Source organism: Suncus etruscus, chromosome 11, assembly GCF_024139225.1.
Source record: "Suncus etruscus isolate mSunEtr1 chromosome 11, mSunEtr1.pri.cur, whole genome shotgun sequence".
In the NCBI taxonomy this organism is placed as follows: domain Eukaryota; kingdom Metazoa; phylum Chordata; class Mammalia; order Eulipotyphla; family Soricidae; genus Suncus; species Suncus etruscus.
Window position 1 is genome coordinate 78,207,713 of NC_064858.1, and position 19,155 is coordinate 78,226,867.

A 19,155-nucleotide genomic window follows, 5' to 3' on the forward strand; every position below is an offset into this window, starting at 1 on the left:
ATATTTAATACATAGCATTCATTAAGAATTTACCTTAGAGAGAGCTGGAACCATAGTATAGTGGGTAGCATGCTTGCCTAGCATGTGGTCAATCCAGGTTCAATCCCTGGAATCCTATACATGCTCCTCTGAAGCCTGCCAGGAGTAATCCCTGAACCCAGGGCCTATTGTAAGCCTGAGTACTGAAGGGTGTGGCCCAACACAAAACAAACAAAAAAGAATTTAGCCTTGTACATGTCAACCTGGATTTGATCGCCAGTACCCCACATGGTCCCAGAACCCACCAAGAGTGATTCCTGAGTGCAGAGCCAAGAGTACCACTTGGTTTGGCCCCAAAACAAACAGAAAAAGAATTTAGTCACATGCATATACTCCCTGGGCCCATGTGCTGGTGCTGTGCACATGTGCTGCCATCCCACACACATGGTGCCAAGCTCATGTCACCTATGTCTCCCTTCCTGAGATGTATACTTTGATACATTCCTGTTGTGTTGTGTACCAGGATTGTCTGCATTTGAGAAGTCAGCATTTTTTTGGAAACACATTATTCTCTCTCTCTTTTTTTTTTATTTGTTTTTGTTTTGAGGCTACACCAGGTGACACTCAAGGGTTACTCCTGGCTATGCGCTCAGAAATTGTTCCTGTCCTGGGGGATCATATGGGATGCCAAGGATCAAACCGAGATTCATCCGTTCTGGATCAGCCTTGTGCAAGGCAAATGCCCTACTGTTGTGCTATGCTCTGGCCCCCCTCTCTTATTCTGGCTCTCCCCTTCATAAATTTCAAAATAAACCTATTTTTAATTAAAAAAAAAAAGAATTTAGCTTATGCCAGGCACTGTGCTATCTGTTTACATGAATCAATTCACATTATCCATAATCAGTAAGTAAAGATTATAGGACTCAACAATCCTTTAGGAAAGGAACACAGAATTATTGCACTTGGCCCGGAGAGATAGCACAGCGGCGTTTGCCTTGCAAGCAGCTGATCCAGGACCAAAGGTGGTTGGTTCGAATCCCGGTGTCCCATATGGTCCCCCGTGCCTGCCAGGAGCTATTTCTGAGCAGACAGCCAGGAGTAACCCCTGAGCAATGCCGGGTGTGGCCCAAAAACCAAAAAAAAAAAAAAAAAAAGAATTATTGCACTCATCTGTGGGATATAAAACAAACATACAAAACTCATAGTATGAGAATAATACTCAAAGACAATAGAAATGATGAGGGGCCAGAGAGATAGAACAGCGGTAGGGTGTTTGTCTTGCATGCAGCTGGATGGATGGTGGTTCGAATCCCAGCATCCCATATGGTCCCACGAGCCTGCCAGGACTGAGTTCTGAGCACAGAGCCAGGAATATCCCTTGAGCGCTGGCGGTTGTGACCAAAAAATAAATAAATGATGAGGGGAGTGCAGTTAGGGCAGAGAAGGGACCACTATAACAATAATAGTTGGAAATGATCACTCTGAACAAGAACTAGGAACTGAAAAGGAGTAAAGTGATATGCATCATAACCCTTCAGTAGTAACAGTATAAAAAACCATGGTGCCTAAAAGAAAGAAAAGGGTAGGGGGTTGGAGAGAGAGAGAAAAGAAAACTGCCATAGAGTAGGGGTTAGGGTGAGAAACAGGAGAGTAACTGGGGAAACTGGTGGCAATAAAGGGATGGGTGTTGGAACATTGTATGATTGAAACTTAATTGTCAATAACTTTAACTTTACCTCACGGTGATTTAAAAAAAATTTTAAGTCTTAATCTGCAAATTAAATTCCAGTTGACTGATAAAATATGACTGAAGCCTTGAGTAGTCAAGCCTTGCCTGAGGTCAACTTGGGAGAGTTGAAACCAGTTGAAGCCATAATCAGACCCCAAAGACCAATCTCCTAACCATTATATTAATACTGCCAAGGTAGCTGGATTGGTTTTGTTTATATTTACATTGTCATTAGCAAAAAAGTAATCTGGTAGTGATGATCTTACCTCCTCTCCCCCATCATGTTATCAGGAAATGGATAAAAACACTCAAGAAATGTAGACCTCTTGCAACCTTTATGCTCACATTATTGACAGTGATTGTTAAGGAGCCAGTGAGGATTTAGTAGCTCTCCCCTTTGATTGAGAGGCCGCCTCTATTGTTTATCCACTGCAGAGCTTGAAGAGTCACAGAGAAAGTGTCCGCCATGCTGGTATAAGTTTGCCAACACTTTCCTCATCTGGGAGTGTCACCCCTACTGGATAAAGCTGAAAGAGATTGTGAACTTGATTGTTATGGACCCTTTTGTGGATTTGGCCATCACCATCTGCATTGTTCTAAATACTCTGTTCATGGCAATGGAGCACCATCCTATGACACCACAATTTGAACATGTCTTGTCTGTGGGAAATCTGGTAAGATGGAGCCCTCTCCCCTAATTTTTTCATGTAAACCTCTTTTGCCTGTAGGACATCTTTTTCTGATACAGAAAGCTTGAGTTTAGTTAAAAAGAAAGTAGTAGTTAATTGGAAGACAAATGTTTCCGCATATGCCTCGGCAACCAGCCACTTTTGCTCACTGTTGTGATCCCTTGGCTGTTTCCTCTTTCTGCAGAACTTTGAAGACGTCATTTGAGAGCTATTGGCAGAAAACCAACTCTGGTGACAGAATGGGAGGCATGGTACAGTGGGTTGGTTTCAGCATCCCGAGCCAAGGATTTGGCTTCTAGAATTTTTTCTCATTCTGTTCCTCACATTGATTTCTGCATTGCTCCAACAAATCACTTCCCTTTTCATCTTCAGTAGTGACCACCACAAAATAGGAGCATTCTTTTAGTGTTTAAATGCCATGATAAATCTCCCTTTACTGTCATATTTATTTATCCACCTGAGGACTCTCTGTGGGAAATTTTTAATTCTAGATGTATCTCTCTCAGTCCAACTTCTGGGCTATCATCCAGTTTCTGCCATTGGTTGATCTATGCCAAATTTATTATCATGTTAGCAGTTAAGTCATATGTTTAATTTATTATATGATTTAGAAGATAAATATACAGTTTTTAATAAGTTATATGGTATATTCAAGGTCAAGTCTTTGTAATTTGGGAATTATTTTTATGTTATTCGAAAGTCAAGAATTGGTTATATTTTGATAGCAAAGAACTCATTAGAAAGAATCTTCTATTTCATCTGAGTCTCATTATTTTCTAGGAGTTGCACTATAGGCTACTAGTTATCATTTAATGTAAGCATGATCTCTGTCCAGGATTTTTTTTCTTCCACACCTTTCCCACTCTTTCTCTTGCTCACACATATAGAGACATATAGAGTTTATACCTTAATACACTAAGTGTTTTGATTTTGAAAACACTTGGCAAAAGTAATTCTTTAGCTATTCTTTGTAGCTTCTTATGTTCCCTGGGATATAGCTAATATACACTTTTGTTTGTTTTTGTTTTTTTGTGTTTTTTTTTTCTGGTGACACTCAGGGGTTGCTTCTGGCTATGCACTCAGAAATTGCTCCTGACTTAAGGGACCATATGGGACACTGGGGATTCGAAGCGCAGTCTGTCCTAGGTTAGCGCGTGCAAGCTGTGCCACTGCTCCGGCCCCTACCTAAGATATTTTAAAGTCCTTCCTAGCTCCTGTCACAGTATAAATCCTTGTATAGGGCTAGAAAAATGACTCAAGAGGACTAGAGCATGTGCTTTATATGCTCTAAGGCAGTGGTCCTCAAACTATGGCCCGCGGGCCACATATTGTATTTGTATCTGTTTTGTTTCTTCATTGCAAAATAAGATATATGCAGTGTGCATAAGAATTCGCTAATAAGTTTTGTTTTTACTATAGTCAGACCCTCCAATGGTCTGAGGGACAGTGAATTGGCCCCCTGTTTAAAAAGTTTGAGGACCCCTGCTAGGCTAGGGAAGAGTTTGATCCCTGGCACTGCATTGTCTCCTGTGCACCAAGCTGGAGGTAGTCCCTGAGCACTGCTGCTGTGGCCCACAAACAAACAAACAAACAAACAAAAATAAGTAAAAATTTTCTCATACATAACTAAAAGACACATAATGGGAAAGAATACAGTTTATTTTTCTTGATTGTTTACTTTTATTTGCATTGTATAGAATGAGTCTTTGAATGCCAAGAGATTTTTGAGACTTTCATCTACTAACAGATAATTGTCCTCAAACCACACACCACACACACACACACACACACACACACACACACACACACACACACACACCACACCACACCACACCACACCACACCCCACACACACTTAAAAGCTTAGAGATCTACAGAGTTTTAGTCATTGCTAAATTCTCTATCAGCAGTCAGACAATTGCTCAAAAACATCACTGAATTAAGAGAAGTTAGCAGCTGGGATGCAGGGACTGTATAAGACAAAACAACCAGAGCCACATCCTACAATTCAAAGCATCCTAAGGGCAAGAGTAAGTTTTCAAGAGGAAGTAAATGAATAGTTAGCAACTGAAGTGGAAAGTAGTGAAAATTCAAGATTCTTTGGACTGCCTTTGGATTAGATACACGTTAAAGAGAAAGAAATCAGTTTGGTGCCTAATGCCAGCGAGATAACTTAAAAGCTGGAGCTTATGCGTAGAATGTGTGAGACTCAGGTTCTATATCTAGTACCACAGGTCTCCTGGCATCACAAGGAGCAACCCCTAACCACCAAGCCAGGAGTAACCAAAAATGAAAAAAGAATGGAGATTCAGATTATGAGTTTAGCAGCTAAGGTAGGGATGGATGAGGAAGCAACTGCTTTAGCGTTAAAACTCAAATTCCGGAGCCAGAGAGATAGCACAGCAGTAGGGCATTTGCCTTAGACGCAGAAGGATGGTGGTTCGAATCCTGGCATCCCTTATGGTCAATTGATTTAGAGTTAAAACTCGAATTTCGGGGCTGGATAGATAGCACAGCAGTAGGGCGTTTGTCTTAGATACAGAAGGATGGTGGTTCGAATCCTGGCATCCCATATGGTTCTCCTAGCCTGCCAGGAGCGATTTCTAATTGTTGAATCAGGAGTAACCCCTGAGTGACCCCCAAAAACAAAATCCCTCCAATTCAATAGTCATACTAAGTATCAAATATCTCTAATAACTGATGGAAGATACTACCAAACATAAGGCTGGATATATGCTGGATGGCAGGAAGCTCGCATCACACAGGCCTTTTGGACAATACCAGAAATTCAAAGATACACTTGTTGCCAGTCATCACAATGCCGAGTTTGACAGACTACAGAAATAGAAGTCAGGAAATGTGACTTTTGGTTCCTGTTTGCTGTAGCTTGACTTTAATAAGCCATTGATTTCTATCAATGGCTTATTAAGAAATGTTTTGTATCTGAAAAATGAGGGTAATTGCATATCATCAGTGATTGGGAGGAGAAACTGAAAAGCTATTTGGATAGTAAAATGTACTCCACAAGAATAAGTTTTTTTGAATAGTAAAAATAATTCCATGCAAATGATGCTATTGTAATTTAGTAGGAGGATTTTCAAAAGGCTTGAGATTTGGGTAGTACCGTTGAGTGAACAAGAAAATGAAAAAAAGGGGAGACTTGACAAGTAGAGTATGTGACCTTGGGCTGAAGGCCAGGCTTTCCCCAAAGCTGGGGCAGTGGAAATTATATTTATCCACATAGAAAAAAATATATTTATTTGAGAGAAATTTTCTCCTATATTTATATGCCTTTGAATACAACTGATTGGGTTCAATCTCCAGTGCCCAATATGATCCCCTTAGCAATGCTGATTATGTTCCATAAACAAGAAAGGGGCCCACCTTAAAGACATATACCCAGGGCCGGAATGATAGCACAGAGGTGTAGGGTGGACCCAAGTTGGATACCCGGTATCCCATATGGTCTCCCAAGCCTGCCAGGGGCAATTTCTGAGTGCAGGGCAAGAAATAACCCCTGAGTGCTGCCAGGTGTGGCCCAAAAACAAAACAAAGACCACAAAAGACATACCCATCCAACCCCACTCCCATGTTTTATAGGGGAAACACAGGTAGATTATATTTTGGGGTGGGGTTGACCACATCCAGCTATGCCCAGGGCTTACTCCTAGCTCTGTGCTCAAATCATATGGGGTGCCTGGGATCAAACTCGGGTTGGTGTGCACAAGGCCAGAACCTTACCTACTATACTATCTTTCTACCCCTTAAACAAAATTTTTTTCATTTCACTTTGTAGATCAATATAATCATTCTTTATTTTTTGTCTTCTTTGTTTTTTTAACAAATTGAATACAACAATGTGTTTATAAGATAGTTTTTTAAAACAATTTCAGTCATACAAAAAAGCTACAATAGTTTGGGGTTTAGGGCCATACCCTACAATACTTACTCTGGAAGGGAACAGGGGACTATATGGGATGCCAGAGATTAAACCCAGATTGATCATGTTCAAGGTAAGCACCTACCCTTGTACTATCATTTGACCCTTCAAATACAATATTTTAAAGCTTTACAGAGAGGTTGCTGATACAACCTGTCTCACAAATACTTAGTGTAATTTTATAAACAAGTACATTTTCCTTTAGAATTATAGTTTTATGAAAACTAGCAAATTATCATGGGTACATTACAAACATCTAGTTCTCACACCTATTCAAGTTTCACCAGAAATGCCAATTATGTCTTTCCTAAAATAAGAAACATACCATATTTAATATCATATTCTCTTTCATTTTCTTTAGCCTAGAAGAGCTCTTCAGTCTGACTTTCTCTTTAATGAACATGTCATTTTTGCAGACTATTTTTTTTGCAGGGTGGGTGTGGGGGACACCTCAAAGTGCTCAAGGGTTACTTCTGGCTCTGTGCTCAGGAATCACTCCTGGCAGGCTCAGGCCATATGGGATGTTGGGATCAAACCTGGGTTAGCTACATGCAAGACAAGTACTCTGCCTCCTGTGCTATCACTAGGGATTTTTTTCTTTTCAAAAAATTCAGTTAAGGGAGCCAGAGTGATAATACAATAGGTAGGACACTTGCCTTAAATGCAGCTGAACTAGGTTCGATCCTAGCATCCCAATTAGTCCCCTAAACATTGCTGAGTGTAGCCCAATCTTCTGCCCCTGAAAAAAATAGCTATCTATCATATTATTTGCCTGTGAAATTTCTTATTAATTTACAAGGAAATGTACCCATTTTCCCTTAATTATATTATAGTAAATGATATTATTAATTTAATAATGATAATGTTGAAGGTACTTTGAAACTATCCAACTCTTATTTTTCATTAAAATTTTATTTCCTTATTTATGGTTTTTAGTTTTATCTAGTTGGTTGTGCTCCATTAATTGTCATTTACATCAATGTTTAAGCCATTTCTAATTCAGCAATTGGAATCTCTTCAAGCTGGCTGCTTGTTCTCTATTATCACACAATATTTCAGAATAATTTTATGCTTCTGCTTTGAGGCATGAAATCAGCCATTTCTCAAGGAAATTTGGTTGTTTTGGGAGAAAATGATGTTAGAAATCAAGAGCCACTGTAATATATCTATGCCTTTTCAGCATTGGACCAACTCTTTGAATTGACTGTCACTTCCAAATCTGTCCCAAATCTAATCTGATCCTATTTATTTGGCTCTCTCTTTTTTCAATCTAAGAGTCTATCTTATTTATTCTTTTTTTTTCGGGGGGGGGGCCCACACCCGGCGGTGCTCAGGGGTTACTCCTGGCTGTCTGCTCAGAAATAGCTCCTGGCAGGCACAGGGGACCATATGGGACACCAGGATTCGAACCAACAACCTTAGGTCCTGGATTGGCTGCTTGCAAGGCAAACATCGCTGTGCTATCTCTCTGGGCCCATCTTATTTATTCTTTAAAGAAAAAAAACTAGCTCCTGGGCTGGAGTGATACTCCAGAAAGTAGTGAATGTGCTTGCCTAGCAAGCAGTTGACTCATAGTTTAATATATTTAATAACTAGCTCCGGTTTCATTTATTCTTAGAATCATTTTCTTGAATTTTGCATCGATTCCTTTTTTGTTTTTACATCATTGATTTCTGTTCTCATTTTTATTCTCCTGCTTTGGATGTCATTGTTTTGTTTTTCTAGTTTCTTAAACTTTGAGATTAGGCTATTTGAGCTTTTGGTTTTGGTTTTAGTTTTTTTGGTTTTCTGGGACCACAGCTGGCAGCACTTAGGGATTATTCCTTGTTCTGCACTAAGAAACTTCTGGCAAGTTCAGCAAACCATATATGGGATGCCAGGGATCGAACCCCGTTGGTCGTGTGCAAGGCAAACACCCTACCTGCTGTGCTATGCTCCACCCCAGTTTTAACTTTTTTGTTTCCTTTATTGTTTCCTTTATTCCTTTATTTCCTTTATCTCCCTTAGTACAATTTTTGCTATGTTCCATAGGTTCTCATATTTTGTTTCTACAATTGACTTCAACTAATTTGCCCAGACTGTCCTAACTGAAAATTTAGGTTGCAGGATTAAGACTCAGAAAGACTTGTAAACACAGATACCTCTTGGTGACTTGAATTTCTAAAGAAGCTGTTACTTTTTTTTTTTTTTTTTTTTTTTTTTTTTTTTTTTTTTGTGGTTTTTGGGTCACACCCGGCAGTGCTCAGGGGTTATTCCTGGCTCCAGGCTCAGAAATTGCTCCTGGCAGGCACGGGAGGACCATATATATATGGGACGCCGGGATTCGAACCGATGACCTCCTGCATGAGAGGCAAACGCCTTACCTCCATGCTATCTCTCCGGCCCAGAAGCTGTTACTTTTTTATGCTCTTTTTTTTTTCCTTATCTCCTCTGTGATATACATCACAAGCTCTGATACTTCTTTTACCTCCTTCCTCAAGAAGCATATTATATTACAAACTAGAATGGCATTACAAGAATAACCTTAAATCTCCTTTTCCAAATTTGAAAAAGAATGCCTTCATACTAACAATAGTTAAAAGTTTATTTTCACCATAATGTCAAATTATGGTAGTAATATTCCTTTGGAATAGCATAGTGGCTAACCTCTGTCATGGGCATTCAAAATAGACACCTGGGGATCATTCATCCCATTATTGAAAGGCAACTCCACAACTATTTCTTTGCTGATTTTCTCTTAGTAACCAGAGTTTCTACAGTATAGATATTCTATAATCAGCAAATTAGTGCTTATTATTTAGCACTTTCTATATGTCCACTAAAATTTTTAGGATAATAGATTCAGTTTCTTGTTGATGAGCATTAAGCAAGCTATCATTTTTATGATCAAAAAATTTTTCGGTGGTTGGGGCCAGAGCGATAGCACAGTGGTAAAACATTTGCCTTGCATGCAGCCAATACAGGACAGACCCCTGGTTCAAATCCCAGCATCTCATATCCCCAGCCTGCCAAGAGCAACTTCTGAGCACAGAATCAGGAGTAACCCCTAAGCACCACTGGGTGTGACCCAAAAACAAACAAAAATCTTTGGTGAGTTTATACTAAGCGTGGAATATGTGTTAACTGATTATTTTTTCTTATTCTCCCTAGCCTTACATAGATAGATGTTTCATCTATGTAGCTGCTTAGTTTACTTTGTGATGTTTGATTTTGCTTAACTGGATCTCTTTGCGGCATATTTTCTTTTAATTGTAGGCATCATTAGGGAACATAAATTACTCTGTCAAGCAGACAAGTGAGAAACAGGTAATATTAAAAAAAAAGCCATTAAGCTTCAAATCTAAAGCAATGATTACATCATTACATCTTACTAAAAAAAATTAAAAGGAAGTACCAAAGTCTCTAACTGTAAAAAACTCTTTGAGAGTATATTTATCAGATAGAATTTCATCTGAGCAGTAAATAAAAGTAGAAATTAGGAAGAATATGTAGCAACATAAGTAGACTTGTAGTAAACTAAAAAGAATACCCAGGATACGATATGTGTTCCTTGATTTTATGAATATATCAAAGTATATGCATGTACTCCCAGGAAGGGAGTACATAGTGACAGTTTTATACAAGGTGGTATAATGCTGGATTACACATTTTATGTATTTTATATAAACTAAAGTTTTTTGAGTTAGATTTGAAACCCCACTGTATATATACATATATGTATATACATATATATTTATACATATGTGTATAAATACATATCAAAGCAGGAATATAATTTTCTAGTATAATTATAACAGGAGTGGTTTTATTTTTTTTTTTTACTTTAGACAAGCAAGCATTCATATTACTTCTGACCCTTTATAGATGACCTATGTAGTATTCCAGCTGCCTTTTGGACCAATGTGCAGGATCAGGCAACAAAAATGGGAATATCATTGTGTCATACAGGAAGAAAGCAATATTTTCCTGCATTTTATGGAGCAGTCATGTGATATCCAGACATTGACACCCTGAGATGAGACATCACTTAAGCTAATTAAGCTAAATCTAGTTCTCAGATATGTTGTATTCAAAAATAATGATAAAGGCATTCTCTTTCTCTTATTTCCTTTTCTCTTAACTCTTGCCTTCCCCTCTAGGTTTTCACTGGAATTTTCACAGCAGAAATGTTCTTGAAGCTCATCGCCATGGATCCCTACTATTATTTCCAAGAAGGCTGGAACATTTTTGATGGATTTATCGTCTCCCTCAGTTTAATGGAATTGATGCTAGCAGATGTGGAGGGGCTTTCGGTGCTTCGATCTTTCCGATTGGTAATTCCACATTTCTCCAATACTTTTTTACATTTTCTGGCTTGCAGCTGCTAGGAAGAGTCTTGTGTAAGTTTTGTATAAGCCTGATGGTTTTTAAAAATCCTTAGGGGCCAGAGAGATAGCACAGCAGTAGATCATTTGCCTTGTATGCGGCTAACCCAGGACCAACGGTGGTTCGATTCCTGGTGGTTTGATTCCCGGCATCCCACATGGTCCCCCGAGCCTGCCAAGAGCAATCAATTCTGAGAGCCAGGATTAACTCCTGAGCACTGCTGGGTGTTCCCCCCTCCAAAAAAAAAAAATTCTTAGCTATCTATTCTCATTTCAATTGGACTTAGCTTCAAACTGGCTTAGCTGCTATAATTGATAATAATTATAATTGATAATAATAAATAAAAATAATTGATAATTGATATAATTGATAAATACCTAATACAGAAGGTAGTTTTGAAAGTAATCAGCAAATCAAATTTAGGTGGTTCCTTTAAAAAGAAAAAAAATATAGGGCTGGAGTGTGTAGCATAGCAGTAGGGCATTTGCCTTGCATGCAGCTGACCCAGGATGGATGCGGATTCCATCCCGGCATCCCTTATGGTTCCCCCAAGCCTACCAGGAGCGATTTCTGAGCGCAGAGCCAGGAGTAAACTACTGAGCACCGCTGGGTGTGGCAAAGAAAAGAAAAAATGTAACAAACAATGAAGAACTCCATTGGACTCTTCTGAGGTCTAAAACAGATTTGCTAGTAAACCTATTGCCTTATCTCAACATTCCTGAAGTAGTAAAAATTTCTCCAGGTGCAAAGGTGGCTTTGATCATTTCTTTTGGTTTGGTGTTTCCTTACCAGAAAAATGGAATAAAATGTTGTACCTTTGGGCCTGGAGAGATAGCACAGTGGCGTTTGCCTTGCAAGCAGCCGATCTAGGACCAAAGGTGGTTGGTTCGAATCCCGGTGTCCCATATGGTCCCCCGTGCCTGCCAGGAGCTATTTCTGAGCAGACAGCCAGGAGTAACCAACCCCTGAGCAACGCTGGATGTGACCCAAAAACCAAAATAAAAAAACAAAAAACAAAAAAAAAATGTTGTACCTTTTTAAAATTATATTGAAATTAATTGTTCAATACTGGCCTTTGTTTTTGTTTCTTGTTTTTTTGGGGAGGGGTGTTTGTTTTTTGTTTTTTGTTTTTGTTTTTGTTTTTTTGTTTTTTGTTTTTTTTTTTTTTTTTTTGGTTTTTGGCTCACACCTAGCAGCACTCAGGGGTTACTCTGACTTCTGACTCTAAGCTCAGAAATTGCTCCTGGCAGGCTCGGGGGACCATATGGGATGCCGGGATTCAAACCACTGTCCTTCCACATGCAAGGCAAATGCCATACCTCCATGCTATCTCTCCAGCCTATGGCCTTTGTTTTTTTATATCATTAGCTATTATGGATTTTTTAAATTAATGGGTTGAAGATAGTAATCTTGAACTTTGCTAAAACGAATCTGAAAAAATATTAATGACAGCTTTCCCTAAACATTGGTACAAATGTAGTCCTGATTAAGTCCCTAGAGAAACTAAGTTTTAAAAATAAATAAATTTTTGGGGCTGGAGCAGTGGCACAAGCAGTAGGGTGTCTGCCTTGCACGTGTTAACCTAGGACAGCTGCAATTCGAACCCCGGCATCCCAGATGGTCCCCCAAGCCAGGAGCTATTTCTGAGCGCATAGCCAGGAGTAACTCCTGAGTGTCACTAGGTGTGGCCCAAAAACCAAAATAAATAAATAAATAATTTAAAAAAATGGTTAGGAGGCCAGAGAGATAGCATGGAGGTAAGGCGTTTACCTTTCATGCAGAAGGTCATTGGTTCAAATCCCAGCATCCCATATGGTCCCCTGCCAGGAGTAATTTCTTAGCTTGGAGCCAGGAGTAATCCTTGAGCACTGCCGGGTGTGACCCAAAAACCAAAAAATAAATAAATAAATAAATAAATAAATAAATAAATAAATAAATAAGTAAGTAACCGTTTTCATGGAGTATCCATAAAGCATCAAATTTGGCTTCAATGTCTCAAGTCTTGACCCTGGGATAAGATCTGAGTCCTTGTAACTGACAGAATTTAAGAAAATTTTCAACAGGATATTTAGCATATCTAAGAAAGACTAGTAAAATAGGACATAACTATTTGTAAATAGAAATCTCACTCAATCCAAGTCATTTTTATTAGGATCCAATCTGCTATAGTCCTTAGGAGAATTACTTTTACTATATAGAAGATGAGAGGAAATATTAAGAAATAGAAGTCTGGGGGGCCGGGCGGTGGCGCTAAAGGTAAGGTGCCTGCCTTGCCTGCGCTAGCCTTGGACGGACCGCGGTTCGATCCCCCGGTGTCCCATATGGTCCCCCAAGCCAGGAGTAACTTCTGAGCACATAGCCAGGAGTAATCCCTGAGCGTTACCGGGTGTGGCCCAAAAAACAAACAAAAAAAAAAGAAATAGAAGTCTGGGGCCGGAGTGGTGGCACAGGGCGTGAGGCATTTCTGCCTTGCACATTGGCCTCAGACTGACCGCATTTCTATCCCCCAGCATTCCATATGGTCCCCCAACCCAGGAGCAATTTCTGAATACATAGCCAGGAGTAATCACTGGATGTGGCCCAAAAACCAAAAGAAAAAAAAAAAAAAAAAAAAGAAATGGAAGTCTTATAAAATTTCTAAGAAATAGGAAAGTATTTTGTGTTAGTTTAAGGGGTGTTAAGCTCTTCTTATTTGTATAGTGATGGATAATATATGTAATACCATTATTCTTTGAAGGAAATACAAATAGTGATGTTTAGCATTGAAATTATTTTTGTGTTTTGTCTTTTTTGTTTTGTTTTGTTTTGTTTTTGTTTTCAACTGCAACCAGTAGTGCTCAGGGCTTACTCCTGACTATGTGCTCAGAAATTACTCTCTGCTCAGGTCCACATTAGTGCCAGGGATTGAACTCAGGCCAGGTCAGTCATATGCAAGGCAAGTGCTTTAACCACTGTATTAATTCATCTGCCTGCATTTTTTGAGTGTTGCTTTTTTTTGTTTTGGTTTGGTTTGGAGCCATACCTAGTGGTGCTCAAGGATTGTTTTCAACTCATTGTTCAGGATTTGTACCCAGCTCTACTTGAGAGACATGAGATGATGATGGGGATTGAGCCTTGGTCTTCTAAATGCAAGCCAGCCTGTGATTTTTTTTTTTGAGATGAAATTTATATAAAATTATTTTTAATATATATTTCAAATTTTTTTGTCATACCTGGCTTGTTCAGGGCCTATTCCTAGCTTTGAGCTCAGAGATCATATGGGCTCCAGGACCACATACAATGCTAGAGATAAACCGGGGTCAGCTGTATACAAGACAACTACCTTAACCTTGTCTCTCCTCCTCATAAATTCCTAATAAATTGAAAGTTAGTCTGGACAAGAAAAAAAAAACACACAAGTAACCAAGATATTGCTAAGAACACCACCTGTAAGTCTTGAACTCTCAGATTAAATTCAAGTTTTCATCAGAGGGAAAAGGTTCAAAATCAGTGCTATTGTTTTTTTTTTCTTTTAATTTTGTATTGAATGACTGTGAATTACCAAGTTACTCATGATTGAGTTCCAGGCATATACAGTGTTCTAACACCCTCCCTTCACCAGTACCCATTTACTTCCACCAGTGTCCCCAGTTCTTTTTTTTTTTTTTTTTTTTTTTTTTTTGGTTTTTAGGCCACACTCGGCTTTGCTCAGGGGTTACTCCTGGCTTTCTGCTCAGAAATAGCTCCTGGCAGGCACGGGGGACCATATGGGACACCGGGATTCGAACCAACCACCTTTGGTCCTGGATTGGCTGCTTGCAAGGCAAACGCCGCTGTGCTATCTCTCCGGGCCCGTGTCCCCAGTTCTAATCCCCTCTTCCCACCCTATCTTAACCTCTACTGCAACTCCCCCTGCCTCTATGGTAGGCATTTTTATCTTTTTAGGTACCTTGGTTTACAATATGATTGTACATATTTCTTATTTCTCCTCTCAGAACACCAAGGTGTCCATTTCCTTTTAGTGCTATCAGATTGTTCCCTTCCCTGACCTCTCTCTTCTCTCCTCACCCAAGTAGTGTGCATCTTACTAGGATCAGTCCTTATAGTGTTATTGTTACTATTTTTGTTTGTTTTGTTTTGGGGGGGTCACACCTGGTGACGCTCAGGGGTTACTCCTGGCTATGTGTTCAGAAATCGCTCCTGGCTCGAGGAACCATATGGGACATCGGGGATTGAACCTAGGTCCATCCTGGGTCAGCCATGTGCAAAGCAAATGCCCTACCTCTGTGCTATTGCTCAGCCTCTTGTTTTTTTGTTTTGTTTTGGTATTTTTTGGGGGGTCACACCTGGCAACGCTCAGGGATTACTTCTGGCTCTATGCTCAGAAATCGCTCCTGGCAGGCTCGGGGGACCATATGGGATTCCGGGATTCGAACCACTGTACTAATGCATGCAAGGCAAACGCATTACCTCCATGTTATCTCTCCGGCCCCAATTTTTTTTTTTTTACTAGATCTCATGTTCCATTACGTTTTAGTTACTAACTTAAAGCTTGTGGTTATTATCTTTTTAATTTTGAACTTGACAGTGTGAATAGCCAGCTATTAACCAAGACATTACAAAACATATTGTGATTGACAGAACTGTAACTTATTGGGACCACAAAAAAAAAAAATCCTAGACACTCCTTATAGTCTCTGAGGCCTGACAGGAGCACCCTACCCTTTGTACTATTGGTCCAGTCTTATAGGATCAATATTGTCTTTTTTTTTTTTTTTGGTTTTTGGGCCATACCCGGCGGTGCTCAGGGGTTACTCCTGGCTGTCTGATCAGAATAGCTCCTGGCAGGCATGGGGGACCATATGGGACACCGGGATTCGAGCCAACCACCTTTGGTCCTGGATCGGCTGCTTGCAAGGCAAACGCCGCTGTGCTATCTCTCCGGGCCCCAATATTGTCTTTTAAGAAGTCTGTAAGAGACTTCTTAAAAAAAGGAGTGATCTGAGTGATAGTATAGAAGATAAGTGTTTGCCTTGCACACAGCTAACCCAGGTTTGATCCCTAGTTCTCCATATGGTTCCCTGAGCCCATCAGGAATGATTCCTGAGTGCAGAGCCAGAGTCAGCCCTGGACATCACTGGGTGTGCCTCCCCTCAAAACATAAATAAAATCAAGGAGGAGGCCAGAGAAATAGTACAGTGAATAAGTGCTTGATTTCCATGCAGCAGACCAAGTTTTGATCCCAGTTTTTCATAATGATCCCCTGAACCCTTCCAGGAATGGTCCCTGAGTATAGAACTAGGACTATACCCTGAGCACCACCAGTATGGCCAAAAAAATTTTTAAGTTTAGGTAGAGGAGACAAGATAGGGAAAATTAAGGCACTTTTGGTAGCTGTGACCCTAATTCGATCCCTGGCACCACATAGGATCCTCCTGAGCACTGTCAGGGATAACTTCTATGCCAGGAATAGCCTCTGAACACAGGTTTGACTCAGAAACCAAAAATAAATAAGTCAAAATGTTGGTTTACAACTTATAATCTGGTTCCAGCAAAACAAAGATCATCCCTGGTTTCTTTGTATTTGTTTACTTACAACTTGGTGTTACCCAAAACAGATTTTTCTCTTTGCATGTATCAAGCAAACCTGGACAGGCCTGGCACATGATAAGCCTTCTGTCCTTACTCCTCTGCCCGGGGGATGGTCTCTTACTCATCTGTGTGTGACCGGCAGCTCACTCTCTCAGCTTGAAAAGACAGATTGCTACTCAGCTACACATATTTCAGTATCAGCTTTGTTTGAATTATTTCCTGCAGTGACCCTTGCTCCAGAACCCGCTTTCCCTAGGTGAAAATATAGCGTTTGGGGCTGTTACACAGAAGAGGGATGTAATGATAACTCAATGGGCTGGACTCAACGTTTTTCAAGTGGGATGCCTTGCTGTGATCCCTGGTACTACATGGTCCCTTGTCACCTCCAAAAGCAATTCCCAAGCACAAAGCTAGATGTGGCCCAAACAAACAACCAAACGAAAAGAACTCAAAGGAAAATCAATAAAAGATATTTGTATGTGATCTTTTTAAAAGTAGATTGACCCAGGGACAAATGTAGGAGAATAAAAGCAATGTTCTTGGCTCCTAGTTCTGTTTTGCTTGCTTGAAAATCAGCCATTTTTTCTTAGTTGATCTCAAGGCCTCCGTTATCAGAAAGAGAATTTTCTTGGCTCCTAGTTCTGTTTTGCTTGCTTGAAAATCAGCCATTTTTTCTTAGTTGATCTCAAGGCCTCCATTATCAGAAAGAGAATTTTCCATGAGTGACCAATAAATTCAAGTTGATCTTACTAATAAAATCTAACTAGTTTTATTTTAGCTGTGTAGTAATGGATTGTGTGTAATGTGGATTTTGTTTGGATTTCACCCCTTAGCTCCGAGTCTTCAAGTTGGCAAAATCCTGGCCTACCCTGAACATGCTGATCAAGATTATCGGAAATTCAGTGGGTGCCCTGGGCAACCTCACATTGGTGCTGGCAATAATTGTCTTCATCTTTGCTGTGGTGGGGATGCAACTCTTTGGAAAGAGCTACAAGGAATGTGTGTGCAAGATCAACCAGGACTGTGAACTCCCTCGCTGGCACATGAATGACTTTTTTCATTCCTTCCTCATTGTCTTTCGAGTGTTGTGTGGGGAATGGATCGAGACCATGTGGGACTGCATGGAGGTAGCAGGCCAGGCCATGTGCCTCATTGTCTTCATGATGGTCATGGTTATTGGCAACTTGGTGGTTAGTACTAACTTACAGATCTTTTAGTTCTTTGCCCTGAAAACCTTACCCTAAGCCCAGAAATTCAATGGCCTCCTTATCTATGTTGGATTTTATTCTTTCTTGGTCCAAGAACTTTAAGTTGGAGAATATTTACAGAGGCTTACTGAACCTTAAGCCTACAACCTACTAATTCTTTTGTTACAGTTTAGGAAATAAAATCTCACAAAGTTAATGACTATACCAAAGTAATAGAGCTGGGGTCTATAGGAAGGGGTCTTACTAGACTTAACGTCTATGCACTTAATCTTACTTTTATTTTTATTTGATTTCCTTTTTTTTTCAGTACCAGGAATTGAATCTAAATTTCATACACTTTGCTGTTGAGCCACATCCCTAATTTTCTTCCTTTGGTGGTGTTTTTTGTCTTTTGGGGCCACACCCAGCAGATAATGTTGGTTTTGTGTTAGAAAAGAATTATAACATTAAATTGCATTATGATAAAGCTATCCATTTTGCATTTTTTCTTTGAATTTGCAGCCATGTTTTGGCAGGGCAAGAACTCTTAACATTGACAAATTCAATAAAAATTAAATTTATGGGAACCAAAGAAATTTAATTGATAATGCTTAAGTATCTGCATTCAAAAGTAAAGGAAAGTATCTCTATGTAAAAATATCACCTTAGTAGACATACGAAGAGCATTCAAAATAAATGAGACATTAATTCTTTGTGGTTTTTTTTTTTTTTTTTTTTGGTTTTTGGGCCACACCCGGCGGTGCTCAGGGGTTACTCCTGGCTGTCTGCTCAGAAATAGCTCTTGGCAGGCACGGGGGACCTTATGGGACACCGGGATTCGAACCAACCACCTTGGGTCCTGGATCGGCTGCTTGCAAGGCAAACGCCACTGTGCTATCTCTCCAGGCCCGAGTGTAAAACTCTTAAGCTAAAAAAAAAAAAAAAAAAGACCTGTGGGGCCGGGAAGGTGACGCTAGAGGTAAGGTGTCTGCCTTGCAAGCGCTAGCATAGGATGGACCGCAGTTCGATCCCCCAGCATCCCATATGGTCCCCCCAAGCCAGGGGTGATTTTTGAGCGCATAGCCAGGAGTAACCCCTGAGCATCAAACGGGTGTGCCCCCCCCCCAAAAAAAAAGACGTGTATCTAGTAGAGGGCAACCATAGGTGTCATATGAGCAAATGCTACACCTAATGGTAAAGTGTTGAGTTTTCCTTGTCTTTTAAAGAAACTCCTTTAATGTTTTTGCAAAACTGGTTTCAAAGCCAAAACAGTCTCAGCTGTAGCTCAGGGGTTACTCTAGGCTCTGCACTCAGAATTCACTCCTGGCAGGCTCAGGGGACCATATGGGATGCTGGGATTCGAACCTGGTCTGACCTGTGTTGGCCTGCAAGGCAAATGCCTTACCACTGTGCTTTTGCTCTGGCCCCTTCTGTTGAGTTTTTTATTTCGCCTACTTTTCAGTTCTGTCACTCCTATTGTAATTTTTTCACTTCCACTCTTATACTTTCCTGTGCTTTACTACTTACACCATTGTTTTTTTGAGCTCATTAAACAGCCCATCATGGTGTCTTTATAATCATTATCTGAGATGTTAGATGTAGTTGGTACTGCTTAGAGCCTTTGCTATTTATCCTCACTTCTTGTACTTGGTATATTTCTATGGGTCTTCTTTCCATGTGCCTGCTGTGCCCTGA

The 19,155-nt window shown here is 40.0% G+C and overlaps 1 protein-coding gene across 1 annotated transcript in view; it reads left to right on the forward strand.

Annotated features, from left to right (window-relative positions):
* SCN8A (sodium voltage-gated channel alpha subunit 8) overlaps positions 1–19,155 on the forward strand; it is a 179,728-nt gene that overhangs the window by 115,200 nt on the left and 45,373 nt on the right. The window contains exons 13-15 of the mRNA XM_049783640.1: positions 2,144–2,382; positions 10,477–10,650; positions 17,107–17,463. Coding sequence (XP_049639597.1) covers positions 2,144–2,382; positions 10,477–10,650; positions 17,107–17,463 — 770 coding nt within the window. The remainder of the gene's footprint in view (positions 1–2,143; positions 2,383–10,476; positions 10,651–17,106; positions 17,464–19,155) is intronic.